Consider the following 27,049-nt stretch of genomic DNA (forward strand, 5'->3'; position numbering starts at 1 on the left):
AGCATTCAACTTAATCAACTTATAAGAGTGATCAACTTGACAGGATTCACTGTAACTTCTTTTTGTCAAATTTATAGGAAGTGAGTAATTTAGATAAACATTAAAATTAAATTCAATAATGCTTATAAGCTTTGATGTTGTACATTTTAGTATGTAATTCATTGTTAGAAAGTTATTAGTTAAAGTAAAAGTATAGCAGTTTAAATTCAAGATAGTTTCTGCTTATAATTTCTAATATTTTTAATAGAGATATGTTTTATTTTGTTCCTCTTTTAAAAATGTTATATTTCTTGCAGAGAAATGGATAGAAAAGATCTCAGGCACAAGGTTCGTAATAAAAGAGATGAACCTAAGGAACCTAGAATGGGTTCAGCTTCTCCAAAGGTAATTTTTTTTCTTTCTTTAACAACTTAATCTTTCTATCATCACATTTACATATTTACTTACGTTGATTTGTTATTATGAGCTTGTTTGTTAACTTGTAATAAGTCTTTGGCTAATCATGCCATGATGACAAATTATCAATAAAGCATTTTCATTACTTTTAAAAGTGTTTATAATTCTCTCTATTAAATAGATATTTTAAAAATTTAGCTAAAAAGGGACATCTGTTATTTGACTGTTGTAAATAATAGTTTTCCACGAGATTTAGTAACGTAAATTAGGAATACCATATCCTTTTTTTTTAAGACAGTCAATGCCAAATGTTACAAAAAAACGCTACATTTAAAAACAGTTGCATGTATTACAGATGTTTTATTTTTAAAAAAGGGAATAACTAATGGTTGGGTGCATCAGAAAATTTTAACCAACTATTCTAATACTAAATCAGATCTTGTATTTTATGAAGTTATTTATTTCAGGAAAGCTTTTAGACTTTTTTTTTACAATAGTCTTCTTTATTTCCTGACACAAAATTTGTATCATGTCTTCATAATATTTGAGATAAACATTTCCTTTTGTAAGTGCGAAACATTTACCAGTTTTTTTTAAAATTATGATATTGTACAAATTATTCAGTATTGTTTGCTACTTCAATTAATGCTAGAAGTTTTTTTTTATAGAAAAAAGGTAGCAAGCGCAGCAATAGTAGGAGTAGAAAAGGTGAACATGAAAGTAAAATAAAATCTACAGTTGTTGTTACTAGACATAGGTCCCCTGGTGCTGGAAATACTGAAATTGCTGATGCTAAAAAAAAAGGTGATGGCAACTGGGAAGATGATTCTGATGGTCTGTACTACACTCTTTAAGTATTTTTATTTATTGAAACTTTAATATCTTCATGGAGGTTGTTCTAATATTATTATCAAGATATAAATCAATGAGCATCTTGAAGAATATTATATTTTTGATCAAAAATTATTTGTTATTTGTAGTGTCACTAAGTAATCCTGATAATATTTTTTTTAATGGAAAGAAAACTTTGAACATTTTTTGGATTAAAATGTGATTTTTTTTGTTTTTTTTTTTTGTTGGTGGTGAATACCTATCTGAACAATAACATCTTCTAGCTTTTCGTTATTAATTGTATTCTTTAAAACGTCTGTTAAATTTTTCTTAATATCCTTGAATCACATAGATTCAATCTACAGTGCTATCATCAAAAATTCAAATTTGTCTGCCACTTCAACTCAGTCAGGCAGGAATTAATATTGAAAAAATTTAACGTAGTCATATAAATATTTAGGGCAACTTGCATATCATAAATATAAAGTTACGCGCAAAATCTTTATTTTGTTTAAATTATATTTAAATTTTATACAATCAAACTTTATCTTTGCTCAAAAATAAAGAAAATTTCGAAAAATAGTAAAAAGATGTTTATGCCCAGTCCAATAAAGAAATTAAAAGGAAAAGTTAAACTTGTAGATGATAATATCAAAATAAAATCTTTTAATTTTAAAAGGAGGAATTTACTGAATTGTAATATAATGGTGTTGAGATTTGTGCTTATTTAAAGTTCCTTCAAATAAAGTTCATGATCATACCATCATAGGTGCTTTGCAGACAAATGCAGTCATAATCTGAAAAATGAAAATTAAGTGTCTATTTTTCAGTATCATTTAAAAAAAAAAAACTTATTTTTTATAAATGAAGGTTAAAAAAAAATCTTTTGTTTTTTGTTTTACCTTTAATTTTTTACTTGTCCTTGGCTTTTTCTCTTAGCAAAGTTTCTTCCGTTTGTTGTTTTTTGTTTAAAAAAAACTGAGGTGGTAAATAATTTGCTGATGCCATGCAGTTTCTGCTGTCAGGTATTTCGGTAGCACTCTTAAGTATATGAGTATATTTAACAGCATATGATTTTATTACCTTAGAGAAGACATTATTATTTTTTTTACAATTTCTTAAAAATTGCCGGTCAGTTTCCTGTATAAAAATATGTAGTTGAATTTTTCATTTTAATTTAATTTTATTGAATTATTTGTCTTGTATTCAGGCGTCATTCTAACTCTATGAACATATTGATGATTTTTTATTTACAATTTATTTTTTTTAACCAGAAAACAAAATTTCTTCATTCTTTCCTACTAATAATAAAATCACTTTATATTTTCTTTACCAATTAAAAACCTTTTAGTTTATTTATTAAATCATAAAATTTGAATAAAGTCAACTTTTGAAATAAAGATCAACTTTTCACACACTAAGAGTAATTTTTAATGGTTTAAAGGATAGGCTGTAATTATGCAAATTTGTTAATGTTGCCAATGAATTTCAAAATCAGATTTGAAAAATATATATTTTCTCTGTATAAACATGTCTCTTTTTTTACTCAATATATGGTAGATAGTCACAATTTGGAAAATATGTTCCAAATCGAAACTTATCTTTTCCCTTACATGTCTGTGGAACACTGTATAGGAATCAAAACATTTTTGCACACAACTGCAAAATTATTTATCCAATAAAAAAATTTTATTACTAACATTCAACTTAATCATGATCAAAAAAGATTTGAATTACTAAGTATACAAATTTTTACATTTTTTAAAACTATACAACTTTAAAGACAAAATCCAAAATTTTAGGAAGTTGTTTTAATAATAGTTCCCAATGATAATAAATAGTTCCTAAGCAATAAATTCTTTTAAAAAATATATTGGTACATCTTTGAATCTGAGTTTTTGACTTAATTTATAGGTGGCACAATTTATATAATGTATTTAAAATCTTCTGCCATTAATTTTAGGGCATAAAAATCTTGTCATTAGATCAAAAGTTATTTAGGTTGATCTAATTTTTTTATTCAATTCTCTGTACTTTATTTGTTAAATTTCCACCTGGTACAAAAATGTGTTCTGTGTTACTTAAAAGAAAGTAATAACTTAATAGTTTTATGGAAGTCATGTTCTTTTCTTTTTTTTTAAATTATCTTACAAAGAACATCTTACAAACAATTTAGAAAACTGTTTTCTTTTTCATTAATTATTTATTTCATTTATTTGTTTGCAACAAAAGTTACTTTTATGGTCATCTACTTAGCTCTTCGATTGAAATTTAATTAAAATAAACTTTAAATTTTTTTTCCATTTTCTTTTCTTTTGTTATATGTACTTGTACTGTATTTTTTATTCACTCTCCAGTGATTTCTTTTCTTTCATTGGATTTAGTTTATAACAGCATTTGCATTGCATATCTTTATAGATTGGCCGATGGATGCTGCTCAATTAGATTATAAAGAAGAGTTGACCCTGGAAAGAAAGAGGCAGCAACTTCAGAGAGAGTTGGAATTAGAACTGCAAAAAGAACGCATGCTAAATGAAAATGTTACAATAACAAAAACCGTAAATTTATTTAGAATATTTTTTTTCACTTCTATTCTTTGTTTAATTTAAAAGTAAATCATATTTCTTTGTGTATAATATAAAATTGATAACATTAAAGAGGCACACACTAATATTACAAGCATTACTAATGAATTTATATTTTATATCATAGCGAATTTTTAAAATTTTTGGCATTAAACTTTTAATTTTATTACATTCAGAAAAACTAGCTCAAAAATTTACTTGTCATCATTTAATGAATTTCTCTGTTTAAAAAAGATAAATCTCTTAAAGAATTTATCTTCTTTTGTTAACTTCAAGTTTCATGACCCAGAGGTGCCCTGATAATTTTGTTATGTTTGTATTATTGTTTTCCCTCCTTTGTTTTTGCACCAGACATAGTTTCTAGCATCCATTAATTTTGTTCCCTTGAATGTGTACAAACAAAACCATTTTACCTTAAATTTGAGGCAGACTGACTGCATCCAATTATTGTGTATCCAAATCAATCCATAAAATAAGATAGAGGAAGACTACTTTGCTGTGATTGATTTTGTACACATATTAATTTATATCTTTATTTTGACATATATTTCTTATTCTTAATCTTTTTTTCAATGATAAGTAAAGTTGGCTGCCTTAGTACCTTTCCTTAGCTATTTATTATTATACATTGAAGTAGCAAAAAAATGGCCTTGGTATGTCGGATTATTTTACTTTTATAAGCCTTACATTAAACCAACGAAATTTTTATATTTTAAGTAATCAAAATCTTATAATCTTCTTTCAATATTCAGTAAAGGTAACAGTACAAGTAGCACACTTTTTCAGTAACAGCACAAGTACTTCAAGCAGTTCGTGATCTTACTTTTAAACTGCTATATATAATTCTCTATATTATATTTAATGATTAAATAATCAGCTCCAATCTATGATTCTGGATCTTATGTTTAATGGTAAGGGCATACGCTTTCAATTTAACTAGACTAACTCCTGATTTAATGAAAATTTCTCTAGATTTTTTTTATTATATATATATATATATATATATATAAAATAAGTTCAAAAGGAAGATAAAACAAAGGAAAATTACAGACATATGAAAAANAAAAAAAAAAAACAACTGGAGGAAGAAAACAAAGGATAAAATTTTTATAAATATATATATATTTCAGAAAATTTCTTAAAATTTTGGAAGTTCTTATAAAAGTACCTATTAGAGATTAATAGAGTTTTTACTGATTAAATTGAGTGCTTAAAAATTTTAATTAATTCTACTAAAGAATGAAGTTATATGAAGGTTAGAATTTTTTATTTTCAAACAAATTCAAAAATGCTTATTTTTTGTTAAACTTAAAATCTTTAACATGCATGTCATTCAACAAAAGGGTGCCACTATCTAGGATAAATGGATAAATTAAATGCTTATAGCTATTTAAAATTATGAATTTTAAGACTATATTTAACATTATGAAATTTATATTTTAGTCTATTCAATAGCCTTCATAAATGTGATTTATTCCTCTTAATTAAAATTTGCTGTTATTCGGGTTTGTTATAATTTTCATTAATTGTAAAAAAATACCTAAAAATTCACTTTGTGGAATTTTTTCTACGTTATTTAATAGTTTTAATAAAATATTTATTACTACTGCATTTATTTCTTTTCATGTTAGCAGTTATGCTTATTTAACATGAGCCCAAGTTTCCTGAAAGGATAATTCCACCACTCAAATTTTTTCACTTGCAAGTTCTGGGATCTTTATCTTTTAGCAATTTAAATGTTTTGTTCCTTTTCATAATTATTTTTTTTATCAGAACTGTCTTAGTCATAGGTAAAAATTTCAGCATCTCCCTTAACTGCTTGCATCTCTCTTACTGCCTTTTATTAATTTTTCTTTTGAAAAAAATCTAATTGAGACATGTAAACAGACAAGTGATATGTACTAGCAAGCTCTTTTAGTTACAGGGCTTTTATTTCTACCCCTGTATAAGGTATAAAAATACCACAATCATATCCTCTCAATAGTTTTTGTATATTGCACAAATGTAAATATAATATGATTAACTTGCCTGCTATCACTATCCGCTTTATGGATCTAAATAGCTAAAGAAACTCAAATTGCTATTTCAACAGTCCTGCTTTACGAATAATTTGTTTTCTTGCTGATATGCTAGCACGCAATGAAAATATTGCCAACATTGCATTACAAGGAAGAGCCTTTTAAGTTATTATATTATTAGTTATTTGAGCTTTTTATGAGAAATTTTTTATAGTGCTGTAGATTGTTTAAAGAATGGACAAAGAAGCCCCTGGTGAATAGTTGATTATTAGATTTTAAAAAGCTGCCTAATAAATTATATAGTTTTGTGACTATTAACATAAATTTCATGGTAGACCTTTTTCTTTTTCCTATAGGTTTCTTTCAGTGGAAGTAGCAGTAGTAGTAGTAGCAGTGATAGTGGTAGTATTTCAAGCAGTTCTGGGTCTTCCAGTAGTAGCAGTGAAGAAGACAGCAATGAGAGTACTTCTTCCTCTTCATCTTCTTCTTCCAGTAGCCCATCTCTCAAAAAGAAAAGCAAAAAGTCTGGTGCCAAAGCTCAACTTTCTAAGAAGTCTTCAAAAGGAAGAGTTAAGGATGACTACGATAAAATCAAAAGCAGTAGGGCTGGGAAAGGTCAAAAGCATCGATCACCTTCTCCTCTGTTTGAAAAACCTGGTCGTAAAAAAGGTCACGACAAAAGAAATGCGACGTCTGTGTCACCAAAAAGAAAGAAGGTTGAAGGAAAAAGTGAAAGTGGTGCCAGATCTAATTTGAATGTGAAGCTCAAAGGACCAAGAACTCCTAGTCCTGTGCCAGTTTCTCGAAAGCAGAGGCAATGGTAATTTTTTCGGAGCATATTTATATTGAAAATAATAAGATTCTTTCTAAAATACCTGAAAACAGAATTTCTAAAATAAACTCAACAACCCTAAAAAACTTAACATTCGTCAAATTGATTACTGACTTTTGCTAGTTTGAGTTGTTACTGTAACATTTTAAAATCTTTTATGACTGCAAACATTAAATTTTATCTTTCATCTATGCTTTGATGAAAGTGCTAATATTCTATGCTAATCAGTTTGTCATAAATTAAAGAATTGTAAAAAATAAATTAATTTTTAAATTGTAATTTATCAGTCAAATATTCTGAGTTATGAGTTTTTTTTTGGATCTTAATATAATCAATACTGAATAGAGCTTTTTAAAAAAGAATCCCATTGTTTTTGCCCCAATTGACTTCATTTCAAAAGACATTATTGTGCTTTTTTCCGATGATTTTCTATGTTGTTTTTTTTAAAAATTGGCAGGCTAAAGAAACTTCTTAACTGAAAAAAGTTTAGTTTGTATTGTAAAAATAGAGAACAATATAGTAAGGTGGCTATCTCTTTAAATAGGAAAATTAAACAAGAACTTCTGAAACAGGTATCAGTGTAATCAGATATTGTCATCAAGTTGTTTTTATTTATATTTTGTAACTTTTTATCTTTACCTTTAGTTCTGAATTCTTTATTCTCAATTCGCTAACATGAAAGCAGTTTGTTTTGTTTACAGAAAAGTGTTTGTTGGTTCATTAGCATTTTTTTATAGTATTGTTGCAATTTGACAAAGCATAGACGTAAGTTATTAGCAGTTATAATTTACATTTACTTTTAAGAAAAGTAATGATAGTCATAAGTAACAGCCCTGTAATAAGCAGAGTTCATTGTTTAAAATTAAAGTAATAAAAATTTCTCACCGTAAGGGATCAAAGTTCTTCTGCTGACAGCCGATCGGCCGAAGTTCAACATGGTCGTAATAAGAGGCACAAGAAAAAGAAGGATGCTCCTAAATCTGATGTGAGAACTAAAAATTTTTATCTTTATTTTTTTATGTGAGTTGATTGTTCTAAATACACTTAGATATATAATCTGCAACAACATTTACTTTCAGAAGCGGAAAGTTGATCGTGGCATCCCTACACCACCTCATCTAAGCAGTCCAAATCGCACGGCTCTCATGCCAATGGTACAGACTAAGAAATCAAAGCCTAGAGATGAATCAGGCAGCAGAAGGATGAGATCACACACACCACCCATGCTGGCACCTAGGTCTTCAGGAAACGGTTCTCAACCACCTGCCAAACAATTCGGCACCAATCGTTATTTCACTGAAGAAAAAACCATTGAAAGAAATCGTCCTGATGACCGAGGCAAACCTTATTCCAGAAAAGAAGACATTCTCCTCTCCCAGAAACAACGCAACGATAGCCGTGATCGAACTGATAAAAGAGGCCGAATCTCCCCCAGGAAGGATAATCGAAAAGGATCCCTTTCCCCTGTTAAAAATAGATATGAGGTCGATGTCAATCCCGTTGCATCTCGTAAATTGTATCCTCACGATAAGGATAAAGGGGATAGGCACAGACAGTCTCCTTCTCCTGTTAGATCTGACAGAAGGAGACCTCCGGGTGAGTTAGATAAGAAAAGAGACATTCGAGATCTGTCTCCAAGAGACCACGATCCTCGCAGAGATACCCGATACCAAAGTAACGAAGCTCACGGATACGAGAAGAGAGTCACTGAACCAAAAATAAAGCGTGTTGTTTCGCCTGATGTTTTGAAAAAGGGCAGAGATGATAGAGGACGTGATTATGCTCAGAAAGATAGAGGGATAGATTATGAATTCAACTCTTGGCAAGGAGATCATGTAAGTTATTTTCTGGACTGTTATAAATAATTGACTGGGGCAGATTATTATTATTTTTTTTTTTTAAGGAATAGATACTTGTAACGATTTTAAAAAGTTGGTTTTCTTACTGCAAAAAAATTTATGAATTATCTCATACAAATAAAATTTAGTGAGGTTCAATCTCCTGCGAACAAAAATTTGTGCGATAGGATCTCGTGCTGATAAAACATAGTTAGGAAGAATCTCATAATTTTGTACTACTTTCTGTTCAAATTATTTTTCATTTTTATTTTTTTTTATTAATTATAAATTGAATTAATTGAAAAAAAAAATTTTTTTTACTCATAGATGTGTAATTTTGAATGTAATTTATCTTTATTTTTTTTAAACCTAATTTTTTAAAATGCCAAACATTTAAAAGAATTCATAAAAACACTTTTTACTTGATGCTAAGACAAAAATTCACTGACATGAATACAATAATAAATATCATTATCGTTCTACTATTCATTATTAATACATTCGTTTTCATTGCATTCATTTTCATTATATTTACTATCATTCTGCATCTAATTTAAGCACTTTTTATGCATGTTTCAGAGGAAAAGCAATACAGCTGGCGGAAGGCGGTCACCAGAACTGAGAGGTCGCCAAGAGCCTTTATTGCCCCGAAACGATCGTTCAAGAGATGGTGATCAAGACAGAAAAAAGAGGAAAGACCGTGATGTCTCTATGAGATCGGTTGATGATGCAGAAAGATCTAGATTATCATCTCCTAGAAGGTTGGCTTTACTTTAAATCTAGATATATTTATCACTGTTTACTTGATTAATTCTGTATGACAATATTAATGCTCATGAAAATTTCTGGAAAAATCAGGTACTAAACCGTTGTTACACTTTAAAAATTATGTAAAAGCCAAAATAATATCTTCTGTAATTGTTCTACACACTTTGGTAAAAACATGAATCTACTCCAGTTAGCACTTTTGATTTATTGCAGCTCTAATTTTTATCACTTATCTTGAGTAATATTTTTTGTATATTAAAATGTTCTTTTGTAAAGCAATAATTACATATAAAATTTAATTACAATATTCTCTCAATTTTTACGATTTCTTTGATTACAGTCATTTCATGGCACTAAAACTTGTGTTAATGTCTATTTGTAAGTTTTTTATTATGAAAAATATTTTATAAAAAATCATAAATATATGGATACTTTATTCCATACTAAAACTAAGCTGTCTGCACAAAATTATTTGTGACTCAGAATTGATGAGGCACCACTGATAATAACTAAAAAATTTTTTTTACTTCTTACTAATTAACTTTAAGAACACCTAATGGTATGATTTCTAAGTGCATTCATTCATTAGCTGCTTATTCAATTCAACCTGCTGCAAAATATTGCCCAGTTTACACCCTTTTAAGACAAGCTTTTTTAAAGTTGTCTTACAAAAGTGCATACCTGCCTAGTCTCCTGTTTTTTAGCAAAGACTCCTTTATTTTACAACTATCTCCTGTATATTCTCAAATTTCTCCATATTTGTTGAAGAAATTTTTTTGATAATAAAATATCCGCTGATGTCAAAAATACTTCTCATATTCCTCAACAGATGGTGCTATTGCCAATATTTTAATATGTTAAGTGTTTATAGTTTAAGTAATTATAAATAATGATTTAAAAAAAATCTTCTTTAGTTTAAGATTTATTTACATATTTTTTGCTTCACTAAATGTAAGTGCTTGTATTATTTGCAATTTCAAATTTCTCTTTTTGACTTACGTGATCATGCATGATGTATCAAAACTTTCCTTGTAGCCTAAAAAAATGTCACTAGTAAAATCTCCCTTATTTTATTTCTCCAATGTTGGCGGGTATGTAAGTGGTTTTTACCATTTTGAAATTTTTTTTTCTTGTTTATCTGAGGTCTTCAAAATTTCCAATTCATTAACTTTTTATTCATAAACAAGTTCACCTTGCAATTGAGTGTCATTTACAAAAATCTGATCTCATTAAAATAAAACTATTCAATACTGAATAACAAGTAAATTATTAAATTCTGTGCCTTACTAAAAAATTATAAATTTAACTTGTGTTGCTATTTGTAATAAGTTTGCATTATAAATTTCCAGCATATTTTTTTTTTTAGAATTACCTATCTTGATTCCCAAATTTTTTTTCTTCAAGGTCACAGTCACCCTTGCACGGTCACCATGGTGTCCGAGACATTGAAACCCTAGGAGATTCTAGAAGCCGCATTTATGATTCTGACATCCCCCCTGGTGAGAGGGATTATGCCTATGGCTATGATCCGCTTCATGAGCATTACATTACCGACAGAATTCTGCCATCTGATTATGAAAGTGATGTCCTACGTGGTCCACCCCTTTATCCTTCTGATGTTTATTCTGAGAACCGATACCGCAAGGATCCAATTGACAGATATGGTCCTAGGGATGTTATATCCCCTAGAGAGATATTACCTCATAGGGAAATAATAAGCCTTGGAGGACGTAGTGAAGGTATTTCTTATTCATTGATTGATATATTTAAGTTTTCAAAATCATCCATTGACAGTCCTTGGAATGTCTTTGAGCTGTCTAGATTTTTCTGCTTTAGCATGGAGCAAATGGTTGGCTTAATATAAGGATGTTAATTTTTTTTTGGTGGAGTGTTACAAGAAAATAAAACTTTTACTTTTGCGGAGGGCAGAAGAAAAATTTAGCTTTCAAGAGCCATAATGAATTCAGTTTTATGATACTGTTGAAACTGCTATGAAAATCAACATGAAAGCTATTTTTTATTGCTAAAGTGTTGCTATTGGTAGTGCACTTTAGCATGTTATATGCAATTGTTATTATATATTCACAATACATTATGTAGAATAATGTAATGTAGAATAATATAATGTGGAATAATATTGAATAAATCATATAAGGAAAAACTTATGATATTTGTGGTATTAGATATTGTTTAAATAACAAAAAATACTTTTTTTCTTAAATTATTCTTTAGAGAGCAGTATATGAGAGATTAATTACAGTACTCTGTTAAAATGGAGAAAAAAAAAATTGTCTATTTTGCAGTCTTTGTCTTTATTAATTATATGTGTATTAATAATTAAAAATGTGTTAATGTGCATTAATAATTTAAAAAAAGCAAGTATGTATATAAAATTGTTTTTAATTTCAGTTAACTGAAAGTTGTTTGGATACTGTAGTTGAAAATCTGTCTAAATGATCTGCTGCTTGAATGTAAACGTATTGTACTTTCAGATTATCTTGGTGATGTTCCTTTAGACGATCGCAGTTATGAAGAGCGATGGCCCAGGGGAAGAGGAAGGGATGATTGGGATCCGTATGCTTCTGTTCCTCCTGCATCTTTACCTCCCCACGTTGCTGCAGGTATTTTCTTTCTGACTTCTAACTATTTACCTATCAATATATTGGTAATTTATTTAAGCGAAATACTTACCTTGAACTCGTCTTACGTGCTTTCTTGATAGCTCAGAAAATTCTTCAAATTGCTTTCTAAAGTTGGAGATAATTTGCATAGAGTTTGTCTTGCCTTACGGTAATTCTAATCTCATAATAAACCTTAGCAAAACTTTGATTTATTGTAACATTTTTGCATTGTGAATCTCAAATAGCTTTAGCCTTCAAGTCGGGAGAAACTGTAATGCTATGCAAAATCTCTCTATTGACTTAAATTTGTTCAATTATATATTTTTTGTTTTGTTTACTAATATTTTACATGTAAGACCCTCAAATTTATATCCACATCCAGGCAGAATTTTTTTTTCTGCCCTCTCACTTATGCATTACCTCTTTTATGTGCCCCTTTCATTTTATGCGACGGTATAAGGTTTTTGCTCATTTTATAGGAAAATAATGATAATTATCATTTGTTTATGATTGAAAATAAAGATTGAAAATAAATATTTCAATTATGCACCGAAATTTTTCTTAGAATAGCCAAAAATATTTTTTTTGTAGAAAAAAAAAAATTGAATTTTTTCGGAAGAAAGTTTTTAGTTCAAAAATTCCAGTGCCTAGCAATCTTTGTTACACATAAAATGACATATGTTGCTGAATCCAGTGAAATAGTTTCTTTTTCTTCCTCTTGCTATTTTTTCACCTTTCTTGTTTCTAGGAACACATTTTTTTTCTACAATTTTGAAAAGGCTGACTTATTAGTTACACCACTAACATTGTAAACCCATCCATCTTTAAGGACAGAACCTTTTCCCTTGCCAAGCTGTTAACTACTCCCATGTTTTGTAGAAAAAGGACATCTGAAATACAAAAAATGAAAGGGACCGTGGTCACTTGCTTGCAGTCAGATAGACATCTTGGATAAATAAAAGATGGCCTGTTAAGGAACAACAAACAACTGCTCAAACAACCTATTATGTAGCACAGGGGTTTCCAACTTACATGAGGCTGGGGGCTGCAATTAAAAACTCCGGCCAAATGGTGGGCCACTACTTTATCAAAATTTTATGTAGGACTCTTTTATGTTTGAAGGAACATTAAGTATCACTGTCAGATTTTTATCAAGTTGTACAAAACAAATGTATTGAATTACAAATTAAAATTAATAGTAGAGTTTTACGCAACATACACGATTGCTTTTGTATTTGAATAAGTATTTTCTTGGATGCAATACCTGAAAAAAAAAATTACGCCGTTGGTATGTTAAATTTCACAGAAACAAAGAAATTCAGTGTTTTTTAACGAAAGAAAAGTATTTTAAACCCTTATAGATTTTGCATGAAAATTGTCTGCAAAAAAATGACAACTAATATATTTTAGTTTGTGGGCCACAAAAAAAAAGCTCTGTGGACCGGATGCGGCCCATGTGCCGCCAGTTGGTAACCACTGATGTAGCCTGTTATGACAGAAACTTTTTTATCATGTATAATTCCGCCCTAACAATTATAAAACTTTAGTTTTTGATAAAGGACTGTTAAGTTAATTTCAAACTTATAGGGATTACTAATATTCAGTTATAATGAAGGTGATAAAAAATGTTCCTCCAAATAATTTAAGAGTATTAGAAGGTTTAGCCAGTATTTGCAGTTATATTCAGCTACTGAAAGCTATTTTTGAAGCCATAAACGTCTATTATGGATTATTTTGCAGGAAAATAAATTGTTATTAAGTATGTTAAAAAAAAATTTCTTCTGTTAGTTATTGTAAATACCAAACCATTATAAATGTTAACATTTAATCCTTAGGAATAATTTTATTCATACTCTCATTGCAAGTTATGTTGTATTTTAGAACTTTGAATGAGCTTTTCACTTATGTCTCTTTAACTTATGCTCTCTTTTCTATTGGTCCCTTAAAATCGTGCATAAGTGAAAGTTCACTGTACATACATATAGAAGTATATTATTAAGTTATTCTTTAATATATTAAGTTTAAAAAAATTGGGAACTCTAATTTCACTTTTGAATTTCTTGTCCTACCTAATTTATTTAGAATAAGTTCATTTTGTATAAAGCTTATCTTTTTATAGTAATTTTATCTATTTACTTCATTATGCTTTTATAAAATGAAATTATACGAATGAGTACAACAAACTGTTTTATTCTTAGAATGCAAAGTTTTTTTAAATTTTATATACATTAATCTATTGCTTATAAATGTGCAGTATTTCCTGACCATATTGACAAATTTATTTCCAATTGAAATTTTGACCTCTTTCTGAACTAAATAATTTAACAGGCGCAAAACTAAATAAAAGAACTTTAAAATACTATGTTTTAAAAAGGAGAAAATAATTTTTATTATTNTATTTTGCTTTTTTATATAATTATATGTGTATTAATAATTAAAAATGTTGTGTTCATGTGTATTAATAATTTTAAAAAAAGCAAGTATGTATATAAAATTGTTTTTAATTTCAGTTAACTGAAAGTGGTTTGGATACTGTAGTTATAAATCTGTCTAAATCATCTGCTGCTTGAATGTAAACGTATTGTACTTTCAGATTATCTTGGTGATGTTCCTTTAGACGATCGTAGTTATGAAGAGCGATGGCCCAGGGGAAGAGGAAGGGATGATTGGGATCCGTATGCTTCTGTTCCTCAAGCACCTTTACCACCCCACGTTGCTGCAGGTATTCTCTTCCTGATTTCTAATTATTTACTTATCAATACATTGGTAATTTATTTAAACGAAATACTTACCTTGAACTCGTTTTACGTGTTTCGATAGCTCAGAAATTTTTTAAAATTGCTTTGTAAAATGAGAGAGAATTTGCATAGAGTTTGTTTTGCCTTAAACGTAATTCTAAACTTAATCTTACCTCTTAGCAAAACTTTGATTCATTGCATTGTGCATGCATTTTTGCATTGTGAATCTCAAATAGCTTTAGCCTTCAATTTGGGGAAACTGTAATGCTATGCAAAATCTCTCTGTTGACTTAAATTTGTTCAATTATAATTTATTTTGTTTATTAATATTTTACATGTAAGGCCCTCAAATTTATATCCACACCTAGGTGGAAATTTTTTTTCTGCCGTGTATAAATACTGTGACCTCTCACTTATGCACTACCTCTTTTATGTGTTATTTTCATTTTACGCGATGGTATAAGGTCCCTGCTCATTATATAGGAAAATAATGATAATTATCATTTGTTTATGCAATGACACAGTTACAATGAAGATGATGAAAAAGTTCCTCCAAATTATTTAAAAGTGTTAGAAGGTTTAGCCACTATTTGTAACAATTTGCAGTTTTATTCGGCTACTGAAACTCCCTTTTCTTATCTGTATGAACTTGAGAAAACTATTTTTGAAGCCATAAACATCTATTATGGATTATTTTGTGGGAAAATAAATTGTTATTAAGTATGTTAAAAAAAATTTTCCTTGTATAGTTTAGTTATTGTAAATACCAAACCATTATAAATGTTAACATTTAATCTTTAGGAATAATTTTATTCATACTCTCATTGCAAGTTATGTTGCATTTTAGAACTTTGAATTAGCTTTTCACTTATGTGTCTCTTTCACTTATGCTCTTTTTTTCCATTGGTCCCTTAAAATCATGCATAAGTGGAAGTTCACTGTACATACATATAGAAGTATATTATTAAGTTATTCTTTAATATATTAAGTTAAAAAAAAAATTGGGAACTCTAATTTCACTTTTGAATTTCTTGTCCTACCTAATTTATTTAGAATAAGTTCATTCTGTAAAAAGCTTATCTTTTTATAGTAATTTTATCTATTTACTTCATTATGCTTTTATAAAATGAAATTATACGAATGAGTACAACAAACTGTTTTATTCTTAGAATGCAAAGTTTTTTTAAATTTTATATACATTAATCTATTGCTTATAAATGTGCAGTATTTCCTGACCATATTGACAAATTTATTTCCAATTGAAATTTTGACCTCTTTCTGAACTAAATAATTTAACAGGCGCAAAACTAAATAAAAGAACTTTAAAATACTATGTTTTAAAAAGGAGAAAATAATTTTTATATTTCTGTGACAATTAAAACAGAAAAGGTGTTTTATTTTCACAATTAACATAAATCCCCTCCTGAATCTCTATCACTTTTTTTTGTTTAAGATATAAGAGTAATTTTTTTCTTCCTCTTTTGATAAAATAATAGTTTGAAACATTTTTTTTTATCTGATTCACCATTTAAATTTGTTAACTTGAGTACAGATTGTTATTCATGCTTAGTTTGTATGTATTTCATCGTTCTGCTTAAGTGTGGGTGTTTTTTCCTTTGTCATAGCCATAATATTTTCCTGATTTTATTCTATCTAGCCCAACATTTAATCTACTAAGGTATTAATGTAGTGTTACAAATGCTAATTAGTATATATTTTCTTTATCTAAATTATAGCCGTGTGCCATCTAAGTCCTAATCAGCATATTTGTCAATTGAAATATTGTGTATTATTTTTCCTGTAATCATGTTTTTTTTTAATGAGTAATAAGTTATATATTTTTTTACTTGTTAGCTCTTGATGAAGATCGTTATGGCATGCCTAGAAGACGAAGAGGCTCTCCTGCTGAGTGGCAACAGCGTAATAGAATGGATGATAGGGAATCAGGAGGAAATCTTGGTCACAGGTGACTTTTTTAGAAATACATATTAATGAATATGCTGTCACACTTCCTTAAGCTTTTGACTTGTACAACTCCTTGTACTAGTAACAAACTTTAGCATGCTAATTGTTGTAATTTCTAAATTACTCTTCTGGAGGATGTTTAAAAACTAATAACTTGTAATGTTTTACTCCCTATTCATCATATTTTAACTATTTGCCCATGTTTTAACTTTTATCGTCTTACTTTTTTTGGAAGTTCTATTTTATCTCTGGAGGATTTGTTAGGAGACACCCATCATCCTAACATTTTTGCCTTTCTACTCGCAATTGGTATTTTATGCTGTATATAATTGTTTTATCGTATTTACACTTTTATCTGATTTTATTCACTTTCTGATCCTGTTTCATCTTGTTTTATAGTATTTACATTTTAGCTGATTTTATTCACTTTGAATACTCTTGTTACGTTGTGTAAAGTTCTAGTAAGAAAAAAATAGCTGGAAGCTTTTTGTCTTTGATTTGTTTTGAAACCGATTATTTGGCGCGGCATGTCCTTTTGTGAACCTTGTGCCATTAAACCCTACATTCAATTCAATTCAATAACTTGTAATTCTAATAACTTGTTAAATAAATATGTATATTGTTTGATAAAGGTTAGGTACCTTCAATTTTAGCTTTTCATTACTAATTCAGGGTTGTCACTCCACAGGGAGAACAGGAAAAACCTGGAAAATACAATGGGAATTTAAAAATCACCTAAAATAACAGAGAAAATGCAGAGAATTTTGATTTTTTCTTTACAAACTGGGAAAATGCAGGGAATTTTGTTTCTTATTTTTGTCTTTTAAAAAAAGGTGCCCACTCAAAGCTATGGGATATTTGACCATGATATTTCAGCCATTCAGAACTATTTCATTTACAATATTATAGCATTATTTAAGTATGTTCAGTTGTTTTTCCAGCAATTAAAACTAATAAATATAGTTAGCCCAATATAGCTCACGCAAGAGCACAGTNGTGTACTGCCGGTCCATAGCGTATGAAAGCGCCAATCATTTTACAGGTTTGATGAAATACTTGCGAGTCCGCATGTGAGCTGGGTCTGTGAGATTATTGCACTCTTATGTGCAACTCTGCTGCATTTTGAAAGATATTCTCAATTTCAGGCTTCATTTTCAACCCTCTGATATCGAACAGAAAAATCTCTCGATCTTTTTATGATGGCTAATATAATCATGAAAAGAGTTCCTTGTCAAAAACTAGTTATTTTATCATGATCATGTAAAGTCTTCGAAAAATATTCTGCATTTTGCTAATATCTGCTTAAAAATATTTTTTGAGTGCTTAAAAAGTACTTAAAAAGAGCTTATTTTTTGTTGAAAGATTAGGCTACGCACCCTGATTTATGAATAGGCTGTCACACTTGTACAACTCTTTGTACTAGTAACAAGCCTTAGCATGCTAATTGTTGTAATTTCTAAATTACTCCTCTGGAGGATGTTTAAAAACTTGTAATTCTACTAACTTGTCAAATAAATCTGTTTATTGTTTGATAAAGGTTAGCTGCCTTCAATTTAGCTTTTCATTACTAATTCAAGGTTGTCACTCCACAGGGAGAACTGGAAAATACAGGGAATTTAAAAATCACCTGAAGTGACAGGGAAAATACAGGGAATTTTGTTTCTTATTTTTGTCATTTAAAAAATGGTGACCACGCAAAGCATAATCTATGGGATATTTAACCATGATATTTCAGCTATTCAAAACTATTTCATTTACAATACTGCAGCATTATTTAAGTATGTTCAGCTGTTTTTTAAAACTAATAAATATAGTTAGCCCAATATAGCTCACACAAGAGCTCAGTAATTGTTGTTTCCTCTTAATATAATGTGCATAATATGTACAGGGAAAACACAGGGAACTTTTTTTTCTCCAGATTTGAGTGGCAACCCTGTAATTAAAATCTTATCTAATTTTACCATTAAGAGTTTTCAATAACATATCCAAAATTATAAGAATTTATATTAGATAATTTGTATTTGTAAGCATAATTGAAATTACATTTTATTAAAATGATTGTTGTTGTGTTTGCAAAGTTTTGAATTTTATCTTTTTTCCAAAACTTCAGGCCTGGACGTGGTCAAATGACTTCCAGAGATGGTCGATCTAGGTCCCCACCACCCCCATCCAAAGGACAGGGATCCAATCGAACCTCTTGGAATGAACGTGGAAACCGTAATGAAAATCGAAACAACGATAACAGGCAGCAGGATGATGCTCAAAAGGTACTTTTTCTTAAATTGAAGAATTCAGAAAGTAAATAATTCGGTGGATACTTCTGATTATATTTATTTTTTATCTTTTAATTTAGAATTTAGATGAGAGAAAGGGTAGAAATGTGAGGAAAGACAGGGGTAAAAGGAAAGAAGATGTCCCGGAAGACAAACCTCCTGCAAAGGAAAAATCTGCTCCAAAAAGACCCCATTCTCCTTCGCCTGCTGCTAAAGTGCCGACAAAGAAAAGAAAAATGGAAGCTTTTGATATTCTAAAATATCATGGAGTAGTTGAGAATCCAGACAAAGGTAACTTACCCTATAGTTTCTCTTATTTCTCATCAAATGGCAAGACTGAAACTATGATCGAGTTAGTTAAACCATTTAACTGATTCAAAATTCGGAATTAACAGTTGAAGGTCATCTTTAGAAAGAACGGAATTCTACTTCCTTCTTGTCAACTAATGGTATAAGCGCAACTTTCTTATTTTTTTAAATAGCTGATTAATATTTTGGTCCTTACAAAGATTTTTATTTCTACTTGCTATGAAGGATCCAGGATCACACTATATGCTCTTAAATAGAGAGTGCCATTAAGTATAACTCAGTTCAACTAAAATTCCACGGTATTTCTTTTACATGCAAAAGTTTAAAAAAAGACCTTATTTAGTTATTTTATTGAAAAAAATATTGTTTTCTTTTAACTTTAGTAACAAAGCATTTATGTAACTTTTTTTAATAAATATATTTGATACTATATTAAATTTGCTAATTAATTTTCTAAGCTTTTTCTTTATAATAAGTTAAAAGCTGATGGTTCAACAATGATTAGGATTCACAACAGCAATGAAAATTTAGTGGTCCAATAGACGTTGGTATTCATTTAGTGATCCAAAAACTAAATTTGGTAAACTAACTTGCGAAAACATAGATGGTCAGAGATAAGCAAAGGAGCTGAATTGCGTCTGTCCCAGTATACGTCAAAAAGAGCTTTTTAAGCAAAACAGGAACAGTTTGAGGAAGATCATTGGTCTTCTCACTGAACACTGTATCCTCTGGAGACACCTATACGTAATGGGTATTGAATCTAATCCTCTTTATAGAGGTTGTCATCTTGAAGAGGAGACTTTATGACATATACTTTGCGATTGTGACGTCTATTCTGCTCAAAGATTTGAGCATTTAGGGCAACACTGCATTAAGACATGGAAACTGCAAGATGTTCCTGTAAGGTGTCTGCTGAATTTTATTTCAGCCATAAGGCTTTCTTGCTAATCATGATTTAGGGTTTGGGTACAATANTTGAGCATTTAGGGCAACACTGCATTAAGACATGGGAACTGCAAGATCTTCATGTAAGGTGTCTGCTGAATTTTATTTCAGCCACAAGGCTTTCTTGCTAATCATGATTTAGGGTTTGGGTACAATAGACCTCTGGTCGATGTGCCCTGCTCTTTAGAGCAGCCCATCCTCTAAATCTAATTTAACTTGCAAAAAAAAAATTGAACTTTGCAATTACATAATTTATGGTACACATCAAGAATTATGGTACACATCAAGAATTATGGTACATTTATGGTACACTAATTGCCATCTGTAGCATCCTAATACTAATTGCGTTCATTGCCTCATAATGATTAAAAATTAGTATTTTTTAAAAATTGGTGGATAAAAAACAAATAATATTAGTAAATAGATTTAACATGGAGATTAAAATACTGAGACAATATAATTTAATAAATGGAAAAAAAGTAAAAGGTAACAAAATAATATATGAAAAATTATTAAAATTTTATGCTTTTTAGATAATTAAAGTCAATTCTAAATGATAAAAAAGTGTTATTTTATTGATGAACAATTATACTGTGTACATGAATGCAGTGCAATATGAAAATTTGAAATTTCAACATTTAAATTTAAAATTTTTGTACCAGATGCTTCAATACTTTCAGTATTCCATCTGAATACCATACACAGAAAAATAAATTAGTACAACAATTTTTTTTAATGTATGGAATTCAATGCTGAAAACTATTTTGTAAATTCCGAATATATTTCAAGGTGATAAATTTGTCGCCCATGCATATGATTTTAGCAACATTTGTAGAACAATTTACGACGATTGTCACTATACTGGTGTGAACCCTAACAATGGTCAAATACTTTAGTAAATAAATTTCAAATTAAAGAAAAAAACTACCTTTTAGTTCAGATGAAGTCCAAACTTATTTGCTTTAAAACTGCCAAATCCTAACTGTTTATTATTATTTGGTGTTCCTATTTTATCAAATTTTGGGATCAAAGCCTTAATTTATTTAAGTCTAATGAATCTATTCTATGAGTAGATGATAAAAAAAAGTATCGGAGATAAGTTGCATCATAATCGTCTCACATTCCTAAAATTTTTAAATAATTTTCTGTATGGCATATCATTCTGAAGGACGCCTGGTGACTGAGTGGTAGTGCTTCGCGCTCTCATGCCTCAGGTCCTGGGTTCGATCCTTGGGCCGGGCAAGGTTGACTCAGCCTTTCATCCCTTCAATGGGTCGATAAAATGAGTATCAAGCATGCTTGGAGACTAAACACTAGGGGTTCCGCATTTCGCTGACCACCCATACGGAACATCAGCTCCTGTGCCACAGAGCCTAAGGTCAAGAAAACTGAGATGGGCACACTAGGCCTTGGCCCTCTATGGGCTATTGCACCACTAAGCTTAGTTTATGTCATTCTGAAACAATTATATTACCCTGTGATATATTTTGCAGTGATAAATAATCAGAGTTTTCCATGCATTTTAATTAAATTAGCAAAATTTTACTATGCTGTTATTGTATCTAAGCACTTTTTATTATTTTAATGTAGCCAAAAAGAAAAAAGAAGCGAAACCTGAGAGCAAGCCAGCCGCAAATCAAAAACCAGGTAAAGTGTTCTATTTCATGTAGATAAACTTTTCTTTCAGTGTTTTTATGCAACAACCTAAATAGCATAAAATTATGTAACATAAATTGCGTATGTAATTCTTCGTGATGAAAGTAAATTTCATTAAGAACCAATATGTGTTGTGATGTGACAATGTCATGCTTTAATCATTACGGTAAAATGCAGGAATGATAAAAAATAGAGATGATTAAGGTCCTAAAGAGATTACGTCCAGAAATAACTTTACAAAAAATTAAAGTTATTTAAACACTAGGCAAATATGGTACACTAGTAAGATTATTAATAATAGAGTTTTTGATTTTCTTAATGTAGTAACTCAATCAAAAATTCAGGTTAGCAATTGAAATATATGAATGTTTTGGTTGAGTTATTACTTCATCAAAAGCTCTATTGTTAGAGACCTACAGCAATATCATATTTGTCTAATATTTTGAAATCATTAATTCTTTGGCCCTTTTAATTGTATTAAATTTTGTATATTTATCTCTTTGGATTGACATAACCTCTGTCTGATTTTAATTATCTATGTTTTTATCATTCCTTTCTTTTATTCTACTAATAAAGTTAACAGTGTGACACCGAAACACATATAGGTTTTTAAAAAAATTTTGTCACTTGTGATTTTAAACGTTTTTTTTTTTTTTTTTTTTTTTTTTTTTTTTTTTTTTTTNTTTTTTTTTTTTTTTTTTTTAATGAAATCCAACCTGAATAATGTTTTCTTTATTTAAGTTAAACAAGATCAGACATCAATTGATCCAACACCTGCTGTTGAAAAAGGAGATAGTTTATTGAAAGGCTCAAATGATGCAAAATCGAAAAAGAGAGAAGATAGGAAATCGAGGAAAAATGGTTTGATTTAGCTTAACTCCTCTTCCTAATTACTTCTAATAATATTTTATTAAAAATAGTAGCAGAATTAAGTGGATTAAATTCTTTTCACAATACTATTAACAAGAAATATATAAGATATGATTTTTCTTTCTATATGCTGATATAAATTATTTTATTACACTAAATGGTAAAAAGAGAGAATCAACTTTTTCATTTGCAGGTCCTCGTCAATATAGGTCCATAAAGGTTTTCTTCTTTTGCCCGTCAGTCACTTTTTGGCTACCAAATTAGTAGTTTAATATATTTAGAGTAGAAAAATATTGACTCTATAAGCTCACTTGAAATTAACTGATTAGCTCAAAATTTACTAGATATTTACATCCCGAGTTCAATTAAACACGAAACAATTATATGACTCAAAGAAAAACGTTTTTTTAAAAAAGGAGAAGAAGAAAAATTTTTTTTAAAGGGTAATTAACTCTTTTATTTTAAGAGATTAAATACTGTTAAATAAGAGATAACTAAATAATTAGCAAGTAAATGCAGTTGTAACATTTATTAACTCTTGAAGTCAAAAAATATATCATACTCTTTTTTTTTTTAATCTCTGCCTAGCACTGTCGTTTTTTGTTCTAAAAATTTCATTTAAACTCTATTTTATGTTTTTTACAGTGAAGATCATACTTCAATGAAAAAATGCGCGTGTGACCATTTAAAAATGTGTCCACCGTTATCATCATTATCTTGGCGTATCAGTGCCGTAGCGAGCTTAACTCGCGCCCGGGGCACAATCCCTTTTTAGCGCCCCCTCCTTCGAAGACCATATAATATTATATTTAAAATATACTCGCAAATTAATAAATAAATAAAGTCATAGACTCAAGCTAGGCCTTAAATTTAAGACAAAAAATGTAGTTGAGAAAACAAGACTAGATTTTGCAATTTATATGATCATCTAGAATATTAGTTCAAAAGATACCTATTATTTATTTTATATATTTATAAAGAAATATTCTAAAAACTCACAGTTTTAAAGCAATAAGAAAGTAAATATTTATTATCTCTAAGGAGATACATATATTTAATATTAATTTGATTATAATACATTAATAAAAGTAATTACTATGTATAAATTTTTCCTACTTTTGATGAAGCAAATTTATCGATAATATCATCAAATTTGATAATTTCAAATTTTTCTCTTTCCACACTTAAAAATGCTAGGTCACTTAGGCGATCTTGTCCCTTCATTAATCGTAGATATTTCAAAATAAATTTTAATTTGCTGAATGAACGTTCGCAGCTAGCAATTGATACTGAGATAGTCAGGAGTATGATTTGAAGTGCCACTCTCAGGTTTGGAAAAACATCTTCTCCATACGAGATTATAAAAGTAAGAAATTCTAATGGAGTATTAGGTTCAATTTCTTTTCTACTGCGGAGTAACATGTTGCATTTTGCAGTCACATATTTCGATAAAGAGTTCTATTCAATTGAAATCTGTATTATAAAATTCACCCAAATTTTTTTCAAGGTCGTTATCAACATTATCCTTGTTTAATAAATTTTCAACGTCTAGTAGAAATTTAAATTTGAAATTAAGGTCACTTAATCGTGTACATATTTCTTGTTGGAGACGATCGAGAACGCTTTTCATAAGGCGAGAAATTTCACTTTCTGAGGAAAGACCAACATCTCTAGCCAATTCTCCAGGCATTTTGCGGCGTCTTCTTACACGCATTGTAATATCAATATCCACTTTTTCACAAAGAGACTTCGCTTTTTCTATTGCCTCTTCACAGAGCTTGTCTCGAATTTCGGCTAGTTCAGTCGCTAATGATTCAAGATCATGGAACGCTTCTCTAAAACTCCTTCTACTATCTTGTAATCTGAGTTGCACACGATCAATCCTCCTTAAGATTTCATACCAGAAATGAACTAAAGTTATGAAACTGAAAGTTAGTATATTTTGCAACAGAATTGTAGCTTCACTTCTGGTGTCACTTGTAGTGGTAGTGTCCTCTGCTAATTTTTCTAATAGTTCTACTATATTCTCTAGCCCATCAACGATAACGCAAACCGCTTGTATTCTGGCGCTCCATCATGTTTCAGATTCACGTTTGACAGTTTTTGTTAAAGCATTTTTTAATAATTCCCATCATAACGTTGAACATGAGGAAAAAAAAAATATGTTTTCAATTATTCCAAAACATGTCACAACGATTGGATCATGTTTAGCTGCAGTAACTCCTATGAAATTCAATGAAGGGTTATCACAATTTACAAATAATGCTCATCTTTTTATCTTTTCATCTTTTTATTCACTCATTTGATCTTTTTATTTACGAATTAACATTTATTATATTACACTGGCACTAAATTTAAAATATATTTTCCAGAAATCAATTATAATAAAAATTATCCAGCAATTTTTTGTTTTATGGGCCATTTGGCACCCCTTTGTGAGTAGCACCCGGGGCATGATGCCCCCCCCCCCCCGTCACTACGCCACTGTGGCGTATACCGTCAAATGAAATTATTTTAAATTTCACTTCAATTAGTTATGTAGATAGACTGCTAGAGTAGAAGTTATAGTAGAAGTTTTTTTTTAATGACTACCATATAACTTTTGTTTTGTTTTTGTTTGACATATTACTTAAAATCAAATTTAACTAATGATCTGTTAACAATTTATAGATGATGCAACTCGAGGAGACGATGAATTTAGTGATTGGAGTGATGACGATTTAGACTTGTTTGTTGATGTAAGTTTTCTTCCTTTTTTTCTCTTTTTTTCATGTCTTCTATGCTTTTGTGGGGATAGTAGATATAGACAATGTCATCCTTCATCTATGAAAAGGTACCCCAGCCTAGAATCGAGTTAACATGTCTTATATGCCAGTGATTTAGAATTATATTGTTGTAGTGGTAGATACACTACAGTATTCCCCACCACTAGTTGATTGATTGCTGTTTTGTGAGAAGCCGGAGAGCTGTATTAAGATCGCCGTACTTTTGAGTGCTGATCGTGGTCGCTCCTGTGTTGCTTTAGCTGTCGAGTATATACAGGTCGACGTAGTGTGTGATTGAGATTGAGTAGCAATAGCGTGAGGAGGTGGATAATATCGCAGTCGCAAATAGCAAGTCAACTGTTCAATGTGGACCATCTATCAAAGTAGGCGTTTTCAGATCGAAGTGGGCGTTACTGTCAAGATAGGCGTATTCATATTGATGTGGGAGTTTCTATCAAGATAGGCATGTTGACATCACATCCGAATGTCACCAATGTAAATATAGACAATATCAACCTTTATCTATGAAAAGGTACCCCTCTGTAGAATCGAGATAATATGTCTTATATACTAGTGAGTTAGAATTATATTTTTGTAGTGGTAGATACACTACACTATTATAAAACTATTGTTTTTGTTAACAAGCACATAACGTTAGCATGTTATTCTTTAGGTTTTATATTTTTATTCTATTACAGCAAGATTCAAATAATGACAGCAATAGTAAGCAAAAAATAAAGGAAGATTTGAACGAAGATAGCATTTCAAGTGGCAGGAAGAGAGATAAGAGTTTTACACGAGACAGTTCTCAAGATTCAAGGAAGGGTAAAGAAAGCGGTAGTCGTACCAGCAGCAAAGATAGGTATACTCTAATGTCCTTTTTTTTTTCAAATTATTTTTAAAAATTGTTACTATATAAGCTATTATTAATTTTCAACCTAAAAATGTGTGGCTTATTTCTCATGCTCTGAAAATTAATACCTATTTTTTTTCTAATAACTAATGCCATAAACAGAATTCTAAATTTTCAATAAATATTTGCTAATTATTGTGCTGTATGCAAAATTAAAAATAGAACACCTTTATAACTCTTAATCTAATGATCAGATTTCTATTTACTGCAAAATAATTTTAATAATTCAAAAGGCTAACTATATTTTGAAATTTATGGTCATAATAATAAAAGCAGAACAGTCAAAAGTTTGGACCTTTTGAGGTTAATTTTTTTATGCATATTCACTTGTTGCTTATTTATTGAATTATTTAAGGAAATCAAAACTCATTTATCCAAAGGTAATTCGAGTAATAAAAAAAAAGAATTTTTTATAGTTATTTTGATTAAAAATCTTAAAAAATATTGAATTGGAAGGTATGCAAGTTTTTATATTCTTTTAAATAGTGTAATTTAAAATCTTAAATAATCATTATATTACTTTTGAACCATAATACATTCTGCATTTTAAAAGTGTAATATGAAATCTGTCTCATTTTCCAAATACCACAATAGCAAATACAAACACAATTAAGAAAACCTAAATATTTGTCACTTGTTCATTTTGTATGTATGCATTTCTTTTTTTAAATTTTAGTGTGTTTAATTCAACTATAAAACTACTACACAAGACTGTTAAAATTGTTT

General features: G+C 29.4%; 1 protein-coding gene across 4 annotated transcripts in view; it reads left to right on the forward strand.

Annotated features, from left to right (window-relative positions):
- Positions 1-27,049, forward strand: part of LOC107456946 (zinc finger CCCH domain-containing protein 13) — a 51,615-nt gene that overhangs the window by 9,146 nt on the left and 15,420 nt on the right. For 2 of the 4 annotated variants that reach the window (XM_071181125.1, XM_043044809.2), the window contains exons 4-19: positions 297-384; positions 1,065-1,230; positions 3,646-3,785; positions 6,187-6,650; positions 7,554-7,647; positions 7,742-8,497; positions 9,080-9,261; positions 10,673-11,007; positions 11,761-11,889; positions 16,482-16,593; positions 18,703-18,859; positions 18,946-19,156; positions 21,710-21,766; positions 22,517-22,636; positions 25,316-25,383; positions 26,109-26,272. In XM_071181125.1, the coding sequence (XP_071037226.1) occupies positions 297-384; positions 1,065-1,230; positions 3,646-3,785; positions 6,187-6,650; positions 7,554-7,647; positions 7,742-8,497; positions 9,080-9,261; positions 10,673-11,007; positions 11,761-11,889; positions 16,482-16,593; positions 18,703-18,859; positions 18,946-19,156; positions 21,710-21,766; positions 22,517-22,636; positions 25,316-25,383; positions 26,109-26,272 (3,243 nt within the window). Of the gene's footprint in view, positions 1-296; positions 385-1,064; positions 1,231-3,645; positions 3,786-6,186; positions 6,651-7,553; positions 7,648-7,741; positions 8,498-9,079; positions 9,262-10,672; positions 11,008-11,760; positions 11,890-14,482; positions 14,612-16,481; positions 16,594-18,702; positions 18,860-18,945; positions 19,157-21,709; positions 21,767-22,516; positions 22,637-25,315; positions 25,384-26,108; positions 26,273-27,049 lie in introns of all 4 variants that reach the window. The other 2 variants (XM_071181126.1, XM_071181127.1) reach the window with 1 other exon arrangement.

Source organism: Parasteatoda tepidariorum, chromosome 5 (assembly GCF_043381705.1).
Source record: "Parasteatoda tepidariorum isolate YZ-2023 chromosome 5, CAS_Ptep_4.0, whole genome shotgun sequence".
NCBI lineage: Eukaryota > Metazoa > Arthropoda > Arachnida > Araneae > Theridiidae > Parasteatoda > Parasteatoda tepidariorum.